Source organism: Furipterus horrens, unplaced genomic scaffold (genome assembly GCF_987537825.1).
Source record: "Furipterus horrens unplaced genomic scaffold, mFurHor1.1.pri manual_scaffold_5, whole genome shotgun sequence".
In the NCBI taxonomy this organism is placed as follows: domain Eukaryota; kingdom Metazoa; phylum Chordata; class Mammalia; order Chiroptera; family Furipteridae; genus Furipterus; species Furipterus horrens.
Genome location: NW_028327175.1, coordinates 91,631,561 through 91,653,856, shown reverse-complemented (window position 1 = coordinate 91,653,856; position 22,296 = coordinate 91,631,561). Strand labels below are relative to the sequence as shown.

The following is a 22,296-nucleotide window of genomic DNA, read 5'->3' as shown; positions in this document are numbered from 1 at the left end:
CACAAAATTATGAATTAGTCAGACCTTTAGATAATAGCATGCTACTCCTATATCACCCAGATTTAATAAACACATGTTGCAATATATACACTTCATGTACTTTTCAGATATAAAACCTTATGTATACCCCCTGTATACATCACTTATCCAAAGTTGGTATATATTTTTTCTAATGCTATATAGTTTTACTACATACATATATAGTCAATCAGCACTATATAGTATTGTTTTGGGTGTTTTAAAAGTTATATAAATAGTATCATACTATATGTATCATTCTGCAATTTGATTTTACATTTATTGCATTTGAAGTTCATCCTTATTTATATATGAAAAAAAACAAAGTTCATTCTTTTTTTACTGCTGTATTTTATTCTGCAGTTTCACTCTTCCATTATAGGTATGCAGGTTGCTTCCATTTTTGACTATTATAATTAATAACATTAAATATATTCCTGTAAATGGGCACTTAGGCAAGTTTCTGCAGAGTACATGCCCCTAAAGAGAATTGTTGGATTGCAGGAAACTTAACTAAATATTGCCAAGTTGTTCTCAGAAAGCAGCTATACCAAATCAATACCTAGTAATACAGGAGAGTTCGTTTCCACACTTTTAATAAATCAGGCTTTTAATAAAAGGGTAAGACCCATTAGTCCATGACGATCAGAGGTGAAGTGCCAAAGAGCAGATATCACTGGAGGCCCTATTTTCAGGGGAGACTCTGAAATCCTTTTCTTTATTCTATTATTGTATTTGTTTTAGCAACAAGAACCTAAGAATTCTTTCTAGCCTTAATGGGGACTTAGTGATGGTAATATTTTTAGAAAATATGTGTTGAGTGCTATTATTTGCAGTATTTTTTAAACACTCATTTGACTGGAAACAAACAGTATAATACATGAAGTAACATTGTTTATTACTTAATAATTCAATGTTTAGGGCTAATATTATAAATGCACCAAAATCTACATTAGCACACCATTTATTTGACTAACCAATTAAGATGAATCCAAGTGCAATTAAGAATGTTAAGATGTAACCACGAAGAGGTTCATTATTTTTCCCATAACCTTTAGCAAACATCTGGAAAGCTGGGTAGATGTTGTCTTTACACAGAGCCTAATGAAGAAATGTAAACAATAAAATGAAGCATTTTGAAATCCAGCATACAGCTTTCCTTACAGTTATAACAGGTTAATCAGAAATGAAACCTATGTTTCTAATTCTTTTTCCTCTTTCTTTCTCCTGTCTCACACTGCTTCACCTACAAACTAGAAATAAGATTCAAACATTTCAAGAATCAGAAAGGGTTTAGAATACCAGGAGTTTTTATTCACCTTACCTGGCCCCCATACTGAAGTTCTTTCATGAAGAAAGAATAAGAAAATCAGGCATAGAAATAGAAGAAATTTGAAAGCTTGAGAAGTATGAAGGAGGTGTAACCTACTTTAAAGCAAGTCCAAATGCTAGACTTAAAGCAGATAAAAATCCTAATTATAGAAATTAATAATTTTTGTTAAAATAATGAAAACTTTTAATAAATATATTCTACATTTGTACTCTACTAACTGGCTACAACTACATCATTAAAAACAACGCTGCAAAATCAACAGTCTGTTGATTTTAGTAATAAAAATATTTTCTATTCAGTATCAGCTGTTCATTTAATGCTCATTAAAGGGAGATAATGCCTATCTTATTCATCGTTATGCTCTGAGTACCTAACTCACCATGTAGCAAATATTAGGCATTCAGATATTTGTAAAAATAAAACACTTAGATCAGCATCATGCTAATGAAAACAAGGTACTTAATTCCTGTGCTTTATGGTCTTGGGCCACACTCCTTATCCTTGGTGAGACATTATGAAAATTAATACTAACAGAGTATGTCTAAATAAAAGAAAACAATTCATCACTACTTCCAGAACTATAATGCAAAGACTACACTCTGACATTATGTAAATACACAAATATTTCTATAAATTATACATATTCATATGCATAAAATTAAGTATATCAGTCTTGATATGTGTAAATATTATAAACATATAGGACTGACAAAAGCAAATAATTTTAAAATATTTACAATCCCAGATTAAAATATATTACCTTAAACTCCCCTTTAATAAAGCATGTAATGCTTACCTGAAATATTTTGGGAGCACTCACAAGGGATGCTAATGCAGAGGAAAGAGTAGCTGAAAAGATACCTGCAGAAATTAATGGGGCAAATCCTGACACCATGCTCATCACCTTAAAAAAAAAGTGGTAAAAATGAAAAAAATAAGTCTTAAAATTAAAAAAAAAGAAAACAATACTATACATCATTATTATTTTAATAAAGAAGACTAACATTAGAGAGAACCTGATAATAATAATAAACAGTAATAATTTGTTATATACATTACAAATTCAGAAACAAACCTACCACTAACCCTTACCTTAAATTTTTTTATTTTGTAAAATTTCAAAGATACATAATGGCAGAGAGAAGAGCATGCTGAACCACCAAGCATCCATCACCCAGTTTCAATAATGATCAGCTCAGGGCCAATCTCCACATTATTGTGAATCAAACCATATGTATCATTTCATGCATAAATGTTTCAGTATTTACCTTAATGGGTAAGAACTTTTAAAATTAACTACAAAGCCACTGTCACAGCTTAAAAACTAAATACCTTATCTTTCACACTATAAGACGCACCTGACCATAAGACTCACCTAGGTTTAGAGGAAGAAAACAAGAAAAAAATATTCTGAACTAAACGGTGTAATAAAATATTTAATAAAATATAACAAGAATATTTCAACCATGTAAAGTAAACAGCAGTCAACAGTGGTATTAAGAACCATCATCACTGTCATTAACAGATGAGGAGAGACTTTAAGGTTCAAGTACTCTTCTAGTTTTCTGGGAACCCCAAGAACTCATCATCGCTAGTGTAAGAATTTATGAAGCTCAGTTGCTCACAATCACTGATATCACTTTCTTCACTATCTTCATACTGACCAGGCGCCCTGAGATTCAGCAGTGAAGTGGGACATTTAAGCATCCCCATGGGTTTCGCGTGGGCCCACGCTTCCTCTCCTAACAGCTGCTGCCACCGCTGACAGGTCAGGTAATACACATCATGGTCTGTGATGCAATATTCGCTCCATAAGACACACAGACATTTCCCCCCACTTTTTTGGGGAAAAAAAGTGTGTCTTATGGAGCAAAAAATATGGTAATTCTTTTACAGCACCAAATAACCAATCAGCATTCAAATTTCCCAAACTATCCTTCTTCTCTTGCTTTGCAAAATGGTTTGTGCAAATCAGGATCTGCAAAAGGATTAGACTTTACGTTTGATGTGTCTCTTAAAAGTCTTTTTAAATCTACAGGTTTACATTTTATTATTTTTATGTCATTTCTCCTATAAACCCCACCCCCTCTTGATTTTGCTGACTGTATCTCCACTGTTATTTTAGCCTGTTCCTCTCACCTCTATTTCTAGTCAACTGCTAGGTAGATTTTGACAGTTAATCAGACTAAAGTACACGTTTTTTGGCAAGAATATCTCAAGGTGATGTGATATACTTCTGCTAGGAAGATTGTTTCCTTTTTGGATATTGAGATAGTTGTTTGGTATTGTGATTATGTTTTTTTTGGGGGGGGGATTTATTTGTTTTTTTTAACAGTACTTTTTAAAGCTTAATGTGAAAACATTTCCAGCTGAAATAATTTAAGTCTAGGATTTACTTCTGGAAGTGGGAATTATAAATAAAACAAAATTTGCCATGTACTAATAATTGGTAAATCTGGAAAACATGTATGCTTAGATACATTATATGGCTTTCCCTATCTTGGTAAATGTTCAAACATTTCCCAATGGTGAATTTTTTTTTAGTGGATAGATCATTTAGATCATGAGAAGACAATGAGATAAATCCAAACTGAGGGGTTCAATGCAAAATAACTTGTCACAATGTCAGCATCCTGAAAAATTATAATAGGCAAGCTGGGAATTCCTCTGGATTAAAAGATTTTAAAATAACATGGTAACTAGTTGCCAAGCACGATCCCAGACTGGATACTAAATGTGAGAAAAATAACTATATAGTACTTCGCAGGACAAGTGAGGTAATATGAATATGGAATATATATTTAAATTAACAGTATTTCATCAACATTAAATTGCTTGAGTGGGATAACTGTACTGTGCTTGTATAGGATGTTTTAAATATTCCAAACTGTTAGGCTGCAATGTCTAAAGTTTCTTCTTATATATTTGAGGAGAAAAAGAACACACATACATACATAAAAAGATAAGCAAATGGGGCAAAATATAAACAACTAGTAAATATAAGTGAAGAGTAGGCACACAGTTATTTATTGCACTGTTCTATGCACCTTTGAAATTTGTCAAAATACCAAACTGAGATGGAAGAGTTATTGACAAATTCAGATACTGTCCAACTAGAGTCATCCATTATAAATTTCACCACCAGTGAATGATGATCATTACTCCAGTCATTTATCAGTGGAGATTTACCTTTCATTTATATTCACCAAGAAGCACACCAATTGAGACCAAGGAGATAAGGAAATCAGTTTTTCAGCTGTTTATGACTATTGTAATAGTTTGTGACCATAAACATTTGACTATAATACTTTAAATCACATGTAAAATTACCTGGCCATGATACATAAGACTGGTTTTATGTGTACATAAGCTGTTTTAGTTCACTTAAATGTGTATTTAAGAAGACTTAATATTAAAACAAGTTTTAAGATGCATTAGCATTGACTTTTCTGAGAATCTTATTTTGGGAGGAAAAAACTTGAAAAGATGCTTTCCTATTCAGCCCTTTAATGTAGTTACATATATGCCATTCATTTTTCATAAGCACCGTTTTTCAGTTATTAGTGCTAGATTATTTAGCATTGCCACACCGTCTTTAGAAAATGAAATTGTAAAGGACATAAAAAAGGGGACTCAAAAAAACACCATAATTATCTTCTGGAGGGCAAGCCTGTTGTAGTACAGGTTTCCCTCCCGGTAGGTGAGTGTTGTAGCCAGTGTACTAGCTGGCATTGTTGTGAGAGGCTGTGTTAGGCTTCAGTGAATTTTTTTTGAAGACTCTTTCAATGCATTTGCCCATTTCATGATGGACGATTTATGCATGCACCTGTGCACACAGCGCTAAGTGTTCAGTGGTTTTTGACCAAAAACTGCATGACCCCTGTGTCCTACCCTTCCTATTCACCCCATCTGGCCCTAAACAATTTTTTTTTGTTTGTTTGCTTACCTGGAAGAAAAAAGTCCTCAAAGAGAAACATGTTGCCAATGTGGAAGAGGTGAAACAAAAAATAGCAGAAGCACAAGGCATCAAAAATCAACGAGCTCAGAAATGTTTTGAGCAGTGGAAAAGTCTCAATGGGTATATTGCATCAAATGAAGAGTACTTTGAAAATGACTGAAGTTTAAACATCTAAGAATAAATACACATTTTTTAATAAATAAATTGTGGGTTTTTTGGGCACCCTCTCATATAAGGTGGAGCAAGATAAATATGGGCAAACTTCATTTCTGTTATGTACACTTGTTAGATAGATGATATAGAATTCTGTGACTATCTGCAATGACCTCACAGTTAAGTAAGTGCAAAGATAGGAGATAAATGTAGAAAAAAGTGGAGAACAGAAAATGAGATACATTGATGGATTAAGGCAAAACTGACACAGTGGCATTACTTACAACCATAACCTTTTACTTTTTATGTTTTGAAGAAAAAAATTACATTTTCTCTTCTTCCAGAGCCTGAAATTGAGGTAAATAATGCTCCCTGTTTAGCATGTGCAATCACTATTTGCCAACTTTCTTGTTTTCTAGTTATATATTTACCCAATAATTTCTGCATTTCTCACTATTTTATCATAAAATTTGAGTAGCCACAATAATGATAACATCAATACTGGTAACATCAGTGTTGTCCACAATATATACTGGAAACAAGAAAAGGAATAGATAACTTTGTCTCTATAAAAAAGGAAAAAAGGACAAGTCTAATGAAAGTTAAAAACGTGGCAAATAAAATGAATGGTGAAATTTTGTGTGTTGGGTTTGTGTGTTGATGATGCATAGTTCAAGAAAGTCTTCAGGGCACACAGATTTGGATATATAAAAAGAAGAAGTAATTGCATTCCAAGCAGAGTGAAGCACCAAATAAAGGAAGAAAGTAGAGTCAGCATGTATACATATAGATGTATACGAACACACCATGATTGGAGTCCAGTCCCAATAGAAGGCAGTGGAATATAAGTCTGAGGATGAAGTGCTTGGCCTGAAAGCAAAGCAGCTCACATTTTGTTTATTAAACAATGGCGAGTCAAGGTTTCAGAGGACATTAAAGTGTAGAACTAGAATAAGAAACGTAAGAACATATGTATAAAAACTTAAAACTTAAGACAAATAAGGTAGACCAAATCACTTTTTCTCCTGAAGTACGAGAAGTCAAGTATATGTAAAACAGCATTATAGAGTGGCTTTGTATATATTTCATGATGGAGACGTCAGCTTATATACTCCTTAGTTATGTGCTATCCTCCATTCTTCATTCTTGAATGACTAGCAATTTATATTTCATAGGATTTTTTTCACATTTTTATCACTTTACAAAGCAGTTTAAAAAATTTACTTAAATTAGAAAAGCAGCGTTAAGCATACAAAACTCTTCTTTGCTTGAATGAGTCCATACTAGACTTGAGAGAGACAACACACGTTTCTATTTTAAGCCAGCAGCACAGAAATCTGATTGGCATTTCAGTCACTGGGCAAAGACCAACATTTGTGCTTTTCATACACAATATCAATGTCAGAATTGGCCTGAAGCATTAGCTGGACATGAATACTTTCTTTCATTCCTATGATTTTGCCTAGTCTTGTGACTAGCAAAAACAAACTTTTGTTACATAATTGGGTTCGATATTTAAAACCACTGGAAGTGCAGTCAATTGCTTGAAGCTATACAATAGAAAATAAAAATGTCATTTAAAATTTAAGTTCCAAAATTTTGTTATAAAAATTTTATCTTCTACATAAAATTTATAGTGTTCTAAAATACATTAAATCCTCAACTATTCTGCTTATGGTGTTCACATAATACTGGAAAAACACTAGAAAGCAAAATTTTTACTTTTTACTTTGAATTAGTAGAACCATCTACTGCAAAAAGTTACCACAGAATGTTTTGTTTTAGTCTCCTGAACCCACTACATCTTTGTGTGCGTTTCTTTCTAGCATTCTAAGACTTCTCAAAGCAACTCAAAATTATCCTCTAAATTTTAGTAATTACTGCTCCCTTTATATAATCTGTTATCGGTTTCTAAAAACCTATAAATCAATCAACCTGTCTTTAAGACTTACTATAAAACTACAGTAATCAAGATGCATGGTACTGATAGAGAAATACACATAGAGATCAATGGAATACACAGAGAATCCAGCAATGGACCCAACAAATAGGACCATGTGTGAGATTGTCCTGATACTTCCTTCCTTTCTGAAACAGTGTACCACCGACCGTACACTCCAAGTGTCACCCTTGCGGGTCCTTTTGCTCTTGAATGGCTTCAGATTTTATTCTTTCATATTTTTCTGTTAGTCCAATTAGTTACCTACAGTCTTTTAAAAAAATATATGTAGGAATATTGTAAGAACAGCCCTCCTTTCTAAGTTACCGCTGTACTCTGCATGGTCAGATTTGATAGCACTCTGACATCTAGATAAATATAGAATGCGTGCATTACATAAACCTGATGCTCACCTGGAAGTTGTTCATTAGGCCATAGGAACAAAGATTGCTTTCACAATAAGAAAAGTCAAAGTTTAATTTGCAGGCTGCAGAAGTACAGTTTGTTAGCTCTGTTATAAGAGTGTCATTAATGTTCCCGGTGGCATCCCGCACAACACAAGAACCTGAAGCACAAGTGAAAATGAGAACAAATAATATAGCTAGCATTTATATTCATTTCAAAATTACACATACCCATAAAGAAATTATGATACTGACCACGTATATACCTGCTTATAATAGCACACACTGCATCTACAGTTAAGATAGCTTTACACGAAACAAAATTTGGAAAGGACCATTCTCCCCAATATTTAAGTTGTGAAATGGAACTTTAAAAAGAGTAGTATTTACAAATATATACTTAACAACCTTGTAAATGGTTGTTTATAAATGGTGTACTAGAAAAACTATATCCTTGCCTATTTGGTTAAGATGTCCTTAAGTAAATATAAAAACCTTGTACTGGAAGAATTCCAAATGGCAGAAATATTTTCCTATATTCCAAATATTTTATATTTGAAATCTGCAAAAGATCAAACTTCAAGTAATACTTTCTGTAGGGGAAAACAATTTGAACATAAATGAATTATAATTCTATTTAAACCTTTGTCTCAAATAAGTCTATGCTGATATTAAAAAAAATATGTTACCTGAGATTTGCTTAAAAATAATCTATGGGGCAAAGTAAATGGCTACAGATGGAACAAGATCAATCATGCACTGACAGTTCTTGAAAACTTTTTTGAAGCGGGGTGACAGCTGTTACAATAGGCTCATTAGAAAATGCTCTCTACGTTTGTGCAAAATTGAAAACTCCCATAATAAACATTTAAATAATTTTCTTGATGAAAGCACTTTTACTTTTGAAGTATTTCAACACTACTATCTCATCATATATGAGGTAATATAAGCATTACAGAAAAAACTGAATAAAGGGAAAATTAAGTTTGAAGGAGAGAATGTTTTAATGACTAGACAAACTATACAGTTCTTTTTTCTTAAATTTCTTCATCTAACTTTCAGAACAACATTTGCAAAACCATGTTTCCTTAAAGGTACTTCTGAAACCACTGAGGGGTGAGGGAAGAACTGAGCCCTGACTAGCCCTAAAGCAGTTACACTTTTATGTGTTTTATATTCCAAAATATATTTGGTGGAAAAATAGCTCCATCACTTTGAACTAGTTATACAACTACTGGTGTAGAAGCAACCTTTACTAGTTCAGCCACTGAATTATCAGGGAGAAAGGGCTACTCCTACTGCTCCAAGGGCTGGTGTAGATAGAATAAAACAGGTATGAAGGCCAGTAGTTATTAGAGGGTCAGATAAAAACAGAAAACATTTATCTGCTATAACAAATAATTTCCAATTTAAAATATATTCAGTTAAATCATTCTTTAAATTAAAACTAAATTTTCTTTGGCTATGAAACTAGATTTTCTTTATCTTATGTATGAAATATACAAGAATGTTAGGTAGGAACTTTTAAGGGAACAAAAAATATTTTGTATTTTGGTAAGATTATAAATATCATCTAGTGCATTTATTTTTAAAAAATGAGATTTATGTATGAATTCTAAGGCTAAATAAATATTTTAATTTAGTCCACCACATTAATATTGAATATTAGCATTCCTCTCATTTAGTGAAATTTCAATATCAATTTACATAAATAAGCAGCAGAGTTTATAAAAAAAAAAAAGTCCTGTCATTACTTCCCCCAAATGACTGAATATACGGCAAAAATGAAATTTCTTACTGAAATATTATGGAAACCTTATATTCTATACTGTATGAATCTGGATTCTGTGATTTTTTAAAATAGGTATTAAAACAAAATTGACTCTTATAGTATGGTTAAAATATTTAACTATAAAATTTGAACTTCAGAGTTTATACATTAAAAATAATGCTTACATTTCAAGAATACATGTTTCCTGTGGAAAGTATATAGTTTCATGGAAGTGTTAATAAATTTGAGACAATCCCTCTAATCACTGTATGCAAATTATATGCAAATTAAGTTATTAATTTTTTTCTGGACTAGAATGTTTCGATTAAAGATACTATTCTTATAAATAGCCTATAGAGGTTTTATTTGGAAAACAAAAGACAAAAATCCTTAAGACCTGCTTTGCCATGAAAACAATTCTTTAAAGCAAGCACCAGTTATCCTTGGTAATGAAATCTCTAAACTTCATCTCCATCACCTATAAAGCATTGATTTTAGAGACTGGATGACCACTTAAGTCCTTTTAAGTTCTAAAATGCTACACATCCTTAAATGTAACAAAATGGTAAACACCATTTTAGTTCAATTTACTAAGACTTTAGTAAGTTTTTTCATTTAATGCAGTATACTTCCTGTTTATCAAAATCAGTTTTTATAATTAAAAAAATGCTAGGTACTGCTTAATGGCCTTTAGATAATCTTCATATAATAAGATTACAAGAAAATATTAAGTAATTACCATATGTAAAAAATACTCAAGAAATTTTAAAGATCAGAGTTAAGTTCATTGAATTTTACATATAAATAATATTTTCTATAAATATATCTCTGAAATTTAAGAGTTTACAAGTAAGATTTTATATAATTTTCTCATTTATTATAATTAATAAAAATCCCAGAGGAGGAGCAATAGATCATTTACTTAAAACTTTCTAAATTAAAATATGCCACAATATGTCTTTTTTATTGAACTATTTCTGAATTTTAAAATGTCACAAAATAACTCTAGTAGGTACATCATGGAATTTCTGGAATACAAAGAAATGTAAGGCTATTTACCTACAGACACTGCAATTCCTACGTAAACCACCGTGGTGATTAAAATGGCTAAGAGTGTTCCTTTGGGTATGGCTGACTGAGGGTCCTAGAAGACAAGAAGATTTTTTTTAAGTCTTCCTTTAAAAAATAAATGTATGTATACCATTTTAAATATATAATCAATACAGTGCTTTTTAATATATAATCAATACAGTACTTACTGCAAGATCACCTGAGATATTTGCTCCAGCCAAAATACCAGTTGCAGCAGGAAAAAAGATGGCAAAGACAGAAAAAAAAGACTCTTCCTCACGAAAATCTGGCCCAAAATTCTCACTAAATATTTCAGCTGTAGAAAACAAAATATTTTTCGCAATTAACAGAAAGCAGATTAGACTATAATAGTTTAGGTCAGGAATAAGTGGTAAGTATGATCCCTGACATTTCTTCAGTTCAAATAACTGATAAACTCTTCAGTGTTTACTAATTCACATATTGGTATTCCTCTTTTGTCATACGAGGGAACAGTTTACAACCAAAATGATGATTTGACCTGGGACATTCCCTACTACTTTGTTTACCTTAATAATCAAATTTCAATCACCTGTAACTTGAGTGTTATCTCTAGTGCAAATTTAAATCAAAGTGTGGATAAACCCCTTAATCTCAGGTCAAAGAAATAAGAAAGAAGATAGGAAAACAAAAGGAACATCATAGTAATCTGGAACCATTTTTTTTTCTTCTATCCAACTTCAATACTATCTGTACAGCTTCCTCTATTTTCTAGTGGTGGCTTGTTTGATTTTGGGGACTATTTTGGAGGCTTCCAGATAATTTTAGCTAAAGCAAATTAGGTAAAGGTCCTTTCCATTTCAACAGTAATGAAAACTTCAACCAGTCCTACTGTTTCCATCTATTCTGACAGGTTTTGACACTAAAACAACCAATTAACTGTCATTTATGTATCCATCCACCCATTCATTCAATATTTAAGTTACTACAATGTGCCAGGTCCTGTACTTGAAGCCATCTAGTATGTCAAGAGATACAATACTAAGAAGCTAGACAATGCTTTCTACCTTTATGGAACCTGAGAGTATCAATGGGGAGCTACACAATAAGTAAAATAACAGTTCATTGTAAATAGCAGTAAATGTACTAACGGAAATAGGGTGTTGTGATAAAAAAAAATAAAAAAAAAAAAAAGACTAATTCAATGTGGTTACAGAAGGCTAAAGTGCTATAATTAAGGAGACAATACTTAAAAGGAGGCTTTACTGAGCAAGAATCAGCCAGGTGATGATTAGAGGAAAGACTACACCAGGAAAAGGCCCAGAGGTAGGAAAAAGGCTTAGCTCTTTTGAGGAATTAAAAGAATGTAAAGCTCTTATATAGTAAGGAGGAGAATAAAATCAGGTTGGTGAGATCAGCAGGGATGAGACAATGCAAAATTTTAAAGGAGTTCAGATTTTATCCTAAATATAATGAAGAGCCCAACACAGGCTTAGAAACATGCAAGTGACATGATGTGATGAAGGCTTGCATGGATGCTGTGTGGAGTGTACTGAAGGCATCAACATCTGAAGCAAGAAGACCAATTAGGTGGGTACTCGTGATTCAATCTATGAGGGGAGAATAATATACTGATAAGAGAAAGATTAGAAAGTAAAGGGGCAAGTAGGAAACATTGAGACCCTGGCTTCTTCCGTGTGCTCAAGTGGAAATTCTGAGGATTAGATAGGAGACACATCAAATAAGCAGTTATGTATGCCTGGAGTTTAAAACAGAATCTAAGCATAGAAACATGTCAGTCTCTTGCAGCATTTGGAAAATTGAGGAACATATTATCAAAGGACAGAATATAGTTAGAAGGCCCAGGACCAGACCTGTGCAACTCTGACATTTAGAAGTTAGGAAGAAGAGAAGGGGTAACAGGAGTAATAGTGACCAGTGTGACATCAAACAAAACAAGAAAGGCATTTCAAGGAGGATGGGACAACTAAGTATAATGTTCCTGAGAAGGAGAGGACTAGAATACTGCACACTGGATCTACCACCATGTGGTAGTCACCTTGACAGACAGAAGAAGTCAGAGAAGGGTTTAAAATGAAGGAAATAAAATAATTTGGTAGAAGTATGATGGGAAATGGGTTACGCAGTCTCCAAGTATCCCATCACAGATTATTACTTAATTACAAGGAAGAAAATGGCAACCTCACAATAAAGAAACCTCTCAGGTACCACTCTAAGTCACCAATGTTAAAGCCATCACTGATGGGAAAAAGTGACATCATGTGAGGACAACATTTTCATGTAGTGTTCCTAGAAAACACAAATAACCTAAACCTATAAAAATAAATCAGATGAATACAACTGAATGGTGTTCTCTAAAACAAATGGCCTGTACTTTTGAGAAATGTCAATATCATGAAAAACAAACAAAAAAAGGCTAAGGAGCTGTTTCAGATTCAAGGAGATTGAAGATTACGTAAATAACAATTTTACAAAAGAATGAAGAGACATGACAACTGAATGCAATAAATGATCATGAATTAGACCGTGGAATAGTTTTTTAAAAAGTTGCTACAAATATTTTTATAGAAACGATTGGGAAAATTTATATATAAACCATATATTAGATATTAGCATTCTGTCAAAGTTAAATTTCCTGAATTGTCCTTTTTCTTAGTAGATATATGCTTAAGTACAATGTTTAGAGATAAAGTCATGATTTCTGCAACTTCTCTCAAAAAGTTTAGCAATCATAGTAATAATAATTAGATATATATTAAGTGATAAAATAAATGTGGCAAAAAGACAGAATATAAAAGCATTCGTCATTGGTGAATCTAGGTGAAGAGTGTGAGAGATTTATTTTAGCAATTTTTCAAGTTCTCTAAGTTTGAAATTATTCTGAAATAAGAAATAAGTGACAGGTATGGATTTGAGAAATTTGTCTATGAAAGGGAACTGAAAAATGCGGTGGTAAGTAGAGGAGAATAAAAGACAAGAGATAGCATTTTCAAGGATGGGAGTTACTAGAGCAAGTTCATAAGCTTATATAGAGGTAAGAGTTTTGATACAGGGAAGCACATCAATTATGAAAGGATGAATGTCATTGAGAAAATGAAAGAAACAGGATCCAGAATACAGGAGAGGGACTGGTCTTTGGTGAAAGAGATACTTCTTACATCAGAAAGAAAAAGAGGAACAGATGAATCCCCGTATCAAGTAGTCATTTGAACTGACAAGTTTAACAATGTAACCTGTTTACTACTGACAATGCCTTAATATTATGAGAGGAAAACCAAGCAGTAACAACTACCAAAAAAGAAAAGTCACATTCCAAAATATATTTAGATTTATTTACCTCTGACTGAAATAGGCCCAGATGTGCTACTTAAATATAATATAAATTATTACTATTCTAGCTAATTATGTCATACATAAGCTGCTAAGGATCTGAAAAAAAAAAAAAAAAAAGGAAATTAAAAATGTGGCCTAGCAGATATTTGCAGATATTTTCAAATCAATTAAAGTCAAAACAGAAAATATATATTAGGAATATTTTTAGAATCATTCACTATAACTTTTAATACTTATTTTAGGAAAAAAATGTGACAAGTTCAAAAACATGTATAATGTTAAAGAACTGAAGTAAAAGTCATTTATAATTAGAAGTGTCACAAATATAATTTACAAGAACACAAAATACAGAAAATTATCTACCTAACTGAGATTACAGACTTTCACTTATGGCATGCCTAGTAGTCACCTATTCCCCCAAACCAGGAAATCGGGAATTTAAAAGCCCAGTTTAGAAGGAGGCATGAACAGTATTAGAACAAGAATCACACTATCAACCAAAAACCAGTAAGCACAAATTATAGGCAGGTATTCTTGGTTAAGATAAGTACATACCTTGAAACAATTCATATCAGGAAATTGCCCAGCCAACTAAGCCAGGGTCTGATACAGAGCAAACCAGTTCTATTCACATATGATCCAAGGGCTGTATGTTGTTACCAGTCAGCAACAAGATTCAAGAGAACTAGACCTTTCCCTCCAGGGCTTCAAATCAAGGAGTTTTTGTCAATTGAAGACAGACAGACCTATTACCCCTAAGTGATAAGCCTCTCTGATGGTATTGCAACTATTCTTTCCCACTTTCATTTTATTTTGTCGAGATAGGTTCAGAGTTGCTTAATTAAGTGGGGAGAGGATGAGGGCTGGGGGTGGGAAGTAGGGGTTGGAAAAGGAACAGGGAAGATACAGATAAATCCTTTAGGAAATAATAAGTAAATGTCACCAGTAGTGACAATTAGATGCAGAATGAAAAGGGTTACAGAAGATGAAAACTGTGGAAAATTCTCACATAATTAATAATGCACACTGTAGGAAAGCTTAAACTGCAATTACATGGAAACTAATATTTCTTGTTACTTTCTGTTTCAGAAATGTTTAGACTGTTGTGCTGAAATACAACTAAAAGAATGAAAAAACCACGTCAGAACAAAAGTTATCTTTCACTTACAAATTCCCAAAATTAGTGGAGAACTAAAGCACCTTTTTTCAGTAGCACTAATTTTTTTTTTTACGTTCTATTACCTTTTGTTGCTAATGATGAAAAGGTAAGATAAATAAAGGTGATTTTTTACTCCAATTGTAACATATATAAAAAATACAAAACTAAATTAAATTGTCAATTAGTCACTACAGTTTTCCCTCACTTATTGTGGGTATTATGTTCTAGACTCCCCCGCGATAGGTGAAAATCCGCGAAGTAGGAACCTTACATTTATTTTAGTATTTATATATATTTTAAGGCTTTATAAACCCTCCCCACACACTTATAAACCGTTCCCAGTCCCTTGTTAACCTTTCCCACTCCCTTATTAACCTTTCCCACACTTTTATAAACACTACTTATGTTCTTAAACATATTCAACACTCTTAAACCTACATAACTTTAACAACACATGTAAACAGTACCACAAAATCCCGCGATATAGTGAAAAGTCTGCGATAAATAATTAAATATAATATTTTTAAAACCCTGTGATACAGTGAGGCCACGATAAGTGAACTGCGATATAGAGAGGGACTGCTGTACACCAAACTCAATTACACTACAAAATATCTAAAATGTACTAAATTTATTTACTAATAGAATGGTATGATATGCACCTTTAAAAATATTCTGTCTTTTTTACTTACATTTATAACCAAAGAAACCTTTGGGCTTCTTGCTCTCCAATGGGATAAATGTTCCTATGATGAAATCAGCAATAGCAAGTAGCAGGATCACCAAAAGAACAATCTGAGCCTAGAATTTTAAACATTAAAAATCAAAATCAAATCTCTTATGTTGTACATTGGTTCAGTCCCACTAGAATAAAACTTCCATGGGGGAAAGGAGTTCTGTCTTGTTTCCTCAGTGCCTCAAACAATGCCATGCAGAGTAGATGTTCCACAAACTTTTATTAAATGAACAATCTTTTCATGTATTGTATTCCCACAATAGAGTGGAGAAAAATGAATAGCAAAGGTAGCATGAGGCCATATATATCTGCAATGAATTAATGATGTGCATACCTTCCCCCAAATTACAAAGCACTATACATCCAAAACACTGCAGGCTTTTCATTCTAGGTATCATTCTTTCCTGTCTCCTCCACCGTACGGTACAATCTTGAGACATGGACAACATATTTGCTACAAACGCAAGTTTTATACCAAGTCCAAACATCATGTTCAATGTGTGACAGCTATATGAAAAGAAGGAAAAGTATAAAAAGAAGACAACACCCTGGAGGGGAATTCAAGTAGCAATGGGGTTGAAAAAAGGAACAATCTATGAGAACTACCATCTCTCCTCTTTCACTTTTTTCCGTGTTGCCTGTTTCTTGGGATATAACTGACATATAACAATATATTAGTTTAAGGTGTAAAACATAATAATTTGATATTCATATATATTGCAAAATAATCATAAGAAGTCTAGTTAACATCATTGTACAGTTACAATTTCTTTTTTCTGGGATGAGAACTTTTAAGATATATTCTTTGAACAATTTTCCAATATACAATGCAATATTATTAACTGAACATTACATCCCATGGCTTATTTAATAACTGCAAGCCTGTACCTTTTGACCCCTACTTCACCCCACCCCCACACTCCACCTCCCTACAAAATTGAGCAGATACTCATGAAAAACTGTGTCATCTGTGGGAATAAGGACCATTTTTATAGTACTGTTCCAGGAAGTACTGAAATTCTTTTTAGTAAAGTCAATTTGTTAAATGATTTAATTTTATACTAATGACTTACCTACCATGAAAAAATTATTCTTTTGGATTGTCCTAATTTTTGATCTGGTAAATATTATCATAGCTCATATATAATACAAATGTGTGATTTTATAAAATCTATAAAGTAAACACAAAGAAATCTGAAGTGACTTTGAGATGCTCACCAGCATCTTTGTGAATATGCATTACTCAAGAAACAAGAACTCTATTATGTGGCATATTCTCTCAAAGATACAGCAATATACGGGGGTGGGCAAAAGTAGATTTATAGTTGTTCTTCTGGAAAAGACATTGCAGGTTATGATTATTACAATAGCAATGGCACAGTGCACTTAAGTACAATCTCATAAGTGCTCAAAAAGCTCATAAGTGCTCAAAAAGCTGGCCTTCAATAATGATAATACAAGAATAAATTCTGTGTTTCGTCTACCCACAAGTGGAAACCTACTTTTGCCCACCCCTGTATTTTGGGTGCTCTTTCTATATATGAACATATGATTTCAGCATTTTTTCCAGAAACAATGGTACTGACTTGGATAGTCATGATTTCTGAGATTTCAAGAGCAAGGAGCATGAATAGCTTCTATAATCCCTAATGGTACTAAATTGAATTTTACTGCCTCTTCTGTTTATTTTTAAAATTGAACTTTTAAATAAATTACAAAGCCAACAGTTTAATTTGGACTACCTCATATACTGACCTGAGCATTTCTATATAATGTAAATCATAGGAAGGGGTAGAGGGAAGGTAGGAAGTCAAAAAATTTTAAAGTACTTGTTTAACTGGATCCTAGACTGATGGCTATCTGCAAATATCCCCATCTTGTCAATTAGAAAATAACCTTATACATAAATTTCTCTGAAAATGGCTACTTAGGAACTTTCAAAATCTAAAAATGTTACCACACTTTATATCATTCCTAAAACAAAAGCTGTAAAAGTTCCTACATTAAATATTTACAGATATTCCAGTGATATCATTACTTACTTTTGCTTCCCACTCCATTCCAGCTACTGAGATCCCTAAAAGGATCACCACTGTAATAGCGCCAATAATTCGGATATCATTGATATCATCTATCATAAAAAGGGAATGTTCCTAGAAAAAGAAAATTATAAATGTAACAAGCTATATTAGTTATTTTAGATTAAATCTTTAATTCTTTTGAAACATTTTAGATATCACAGTGCCTTGCATGTAGAAGCTGAATAAATGCCTATTTAATAAACCAATAGGGAGACCTATGTAAAAGTATCTGATAACATCAAAAATATGATCAAATTAATGCTATATTTAATCAGATGCAGTAATCAAATAGGGAATTGCTAACGAATAAATAAAAATCATAATATGACTAAACTGTACATTAGTTAGGATTTTCTTAAGTTACATAGCAGAACTATTTTACATTCACTGTGATTAGTGAACTCGTGATTGAAATGGTCTTTTAGTTTGCATAAAGATAAGAGATGAATACACTTCCATGCAGTTGTCCAAATACACTGTTCCTGTTATATGAGCAAAAAAGTATTTGTGGTTTAGTACCAATAAAATTAAAACATATATTACAAGTTAAAAAGTCTGCAAAAAAAACAACTAAATTAAACAATAAAAGAACAAGAACTCCTCTTATTGATCTTATTGCTTGCTTATGTACAGCCCTTCTTTCCTTCAACCTTGGCTTACACCTGTGAGGGCAATGCCAATATAAGCATCAGCTATTTTCAGATTCTATCCTTCCTAATGGACCACATACTATTACAGAAGGAGTTTCAATAAGCTAACATGAACAACCGTGTCAGTTGAGGTTCCTCGCGTTTAATAATACCAAATTCTATTTTTCTTCTACTGTTTTAACTATACACATACAATGATTCTTTTCAAACAAATTCTCTTCTAAACGTCAGAGCAGTGTTTTCACCTGCTTTCTGGCTAGCTCTTCTTAGACACACAGCTGGTTCCTCAAATTAAGACACCTAAAACTAAACTGTCCTGTGTTCTCTATCTCAAGTGAATGGTATTGCCTTCCATCTGAATCTCCAACCCAGAAATCTGTGTATAAATTTGAAGTCCTCTTTCTTTAATTTCCCCCATCCCATTCATCATCAATCCACTTTCTCGATGATTTTAAAATTTGTCAAACTCACCCACACCTCTCCAGCCCCTCATCATTGTTTTTATATAAGCTATATCTCCTCTCCAAAGATAGCTACAACCACCTTTTAAATGGTCTCCATCTCCAGCTGTGTTCCTTCAATCCATTCTCTACACTGTGGTCAGGTTTTCATTAGGTCATATTATGATATCACATCATGTCATGGTACCCAACTCCAATCAAGATAAGACCTCATTTAATATTGATCAAGATTCTTCCCGACTTGAAACTTTTTCCTCTCTCTAGTCTAAAATCTCTCGCCACTTTGTACTCCAGTCATACAGAAATATTTGAAGTTTAACATATCATACTCCATCCCTTCCAGGCCTGTTTCCTTTTCTTCCCTGTTGCCCTCATACCACATCCCACCTCTCCTATCTGCTTGCTAAAGTCTAGACTCTCTTCCTCGACACTCTTCTGCCAGCCCCCATTTATGAATGGTAAGTTAAATGATCTGATCCCTCTTTGTGTTGCCAAGGTCTCCTACAGTTACCCACTTCTGACATTCTATGATTTTCCTCTTTGTCTACCTCACACCTTGAACTTCTTGAAGGATGAGTGTTGTGTTCATTACTGCTTTCCTAGCACATACTATGTTGAGTGGCACATAGCCCTCAGTAAAGAGTTGGGAAACAAATGACTAGAGGAAAGGTGAATTACCTTAAGCAACTCCACCACAGTTTCTGCAAATCCAACCACATACATAGCAACGGCAACAGCATTGGCAAAAGCGAAGATTAGGCCAATTGCACCACCAAATTCTGGCCCTAGACTTCTGGATATTAAATAATATGCTCCTCCTAAAGAAAAGGAAAACAGATGACAGTACTAAAGTTAGTATTTTAAATGTCTTCCTCCATAATCAGCCGAAGGCGTGAACAGAACAAAGACAGACATCCCTCAAGGAAGAGGAAATTCTGCAGCAGATGACCTTCAGACTTGAACTACACATCAGCTCTTTTCTGGGTCTATAGCCTGCAAGCCCACTCTGCAGGCTTTGGACATCCCGCCTCCATAATCATGGGAACCGATTCCTCTAACTAAATCTACACACACACACACACACACACACACACACACACACACACACACACACTATAGGTTCTGTTTCTCTGGAAAATGCTAACACAAACATATCACAAGGCAAATATACAAAAATCCACCATTTTTCCACATACCAGCAATGAATAATTAGAAATTGAAATTTTTTAAAGTAACTATAATATACTCAAAGACAGGAAATACTTCAGTCTAAATCTAAAAAAATATTTGCAAGATCTGTGTCCTGACAACTTAAACCCCCAAAAGAACTAAATAGAAATACCATGTTTATGGAAGGGAAGATATAGTTAAGATGCTTATTCTCTCCAACCTGATCTCTGGATTCAGCACAATTCCAATCAAAATCCCACCAGGATATTTCACAGAAATTGACAAGGTGATTCTAAAATTTATATGAAAAGGTACTAGAATTTATATGAAGAAGTGCTAAAATAGCCAAAACAATTCTAAAAAATAAAGTGGAAAGACTCACACTACCCAGTTTTAAGAATATAAAGCTACAGTACCAAGACAGCAAGGTACTGGGTTAAAGATAAATCTATAGATAATGGATCAGAATAGTTTCCAGAAATAGAATCACACATGCAGGATCAATTAACATTTCCCCCAGTTTTATTAACATATAATTGACATACAACGTTGTGTACAATGTGACGATGATACACATATACATTCAAAATGTCTGTCAAAATAAGGTTAGTTAACACACCCTTCACCTCACACAATGATCATTTTTTATTATTGTTGCTATGGTAAGAACATTTAAGATCTATTCTTTTAACAACTTTCCAGTATACAACAGTATTTTTTACTACAGTCTGTATGTTACATATTAGATTCCCAGAATTTATTCTTCTTATAAAGTCTGTATACGCTGACCAACATCTCATTACTTCTCTCATCCCACAACCCCTGGTAACCACTTTTCTACTCTGTTTCTGTGAGCTAAACTTTTTTAGATTCCACATGCAAATGAGATTATACAGTATTTTTCATTCTCTGACTTATTCAATTAGCATAATACCCTCAAGGTTCATCACTGTCATTGCAAATGGCAAGATCTCCTTCTTCTTGATGGCTGAATCATAGTCCTGTGTGTGTGTGTACACATATATATCATATTTTCTTCATCCACTCATCCATCAGTGAACACTTAGGCTGTTGCCATGTCTTGGCTATTATGAATAATGCAGCAATAAATATAATGAATATAGAGGTGCAAACACCTCTATCAAATAATAATTTCATTTCCTTCAAATAAATACCCAGAAGTGGGACTGCTGGACCATGTAGTAGTTGTAGTTTTTTGAGAGACCTCCATACTGTTTTCCAGAGTGGCCATACAATTTACATTTTCAACAACGCACAAGGACTCCATTTTCTCCACATCCTCACCAGCTTTTATTATCTAGTCTTTTTGATAACAGCCATTCTAAAAGGTATGAGGTGATAGTTCACTGTGGTACTGATTTGCATCTCCCTAATGATTAGTCATGTTGAATACCTTTTCATGAACTTGCTGTCTTCTTGGACAAATGTCTATTTAGGTCTTCTGCCCCTTTATAGGAAAATGCCCATTCAGGTCTTCAGGTCATGGTGAACTTCTTTTCATGAACTTGCTATCTCCTTTGGGAAAATGTCTATTCAGGTCTTCTGCCATTCTTAAGTTGTCTTTTCATTTTGTTGTTGTTTTTTGCTGTGCAGAAGCTTTTTATGTTATTTTTCCTATATGGAGTTAATTTTATTTACTCATTTTTGTAATTCCCAGTAGCACTATTATATAAATTGGTTCATTCACCAAGTCAGGAAGTTTGTAGTCTCAAATTGTCCAACCCATGTTCTTTTTCTTTTTTTTTTTTTTTTAATATTTATTGTATTTTTTTTCATTACCACTTAGTTCCTGGCTTATACCCCCCTCCCCCAGCAATCTCCACACCGGTTTTTTAATTTGATGTAGTCCCACTTGTCAATTTTTGCTTTTGTTTTGGTGCTTTTGGTGTCATCTCCAAAAAAAAAAAAAAAAATGACTGCCAACACCAATGGCAAGGAGCTTTTTCCTTCTGTTTTCTTTTAGAAATTTTACGGTTTCAGGTCTTACATTTAAGACCTTAATGCTTTTTGAGTTAATTTTGATGAGTGGTGTAAGAAA

General features: G+C 33.1%; 1 protein-coding gene across 2 annotated transcripts in view; it reads right to left on the bottom strand.

Moving 5' to 3' along the window:
- The window catches only part of SLC12A2 (solute carrier family 12 member 2), an 88,247-nt gene that overhangs the window by 28,932 nt on the left and 37,019 nt on the right, over positions 1–22,296 (bottom strand). For both annotated transcript variants that reach the window (XM_090276653.1, XM_090276654.1), the window contains exons 5-12: positions 19,746–19,885; positions 17,918–18,028; positions 15,832–15,940; positions 10,836–10,963; positions 10,636–10,720; positions 7,815–7,966; positions 2,148–2,255; positions 996–1,119 (exon numbers count right to left, since the gene is read on the bottom strand). In XM_090276653.1, coding sequence (XP_090132779.1) covers positions 996–1,119; positions 2,148–2,255; positions 7,815–7,966; positions 10,636–10,720; positions 10,836–10,963; positions 15,832–15,940; positions 17,918–18,028; positions 19,746–19,885 — 957 coding nt within the window. The remainder of the gene's footprint in view (positions 1–995; positions 1,120–2,147; positions 2,256–7,814; positions 7,967–10,635; positions 10,721–10,835; positions 10,964–15,831; positions 15,941–17,917; positions 18,029–19,745; positions 19,886–22,296) is intronic.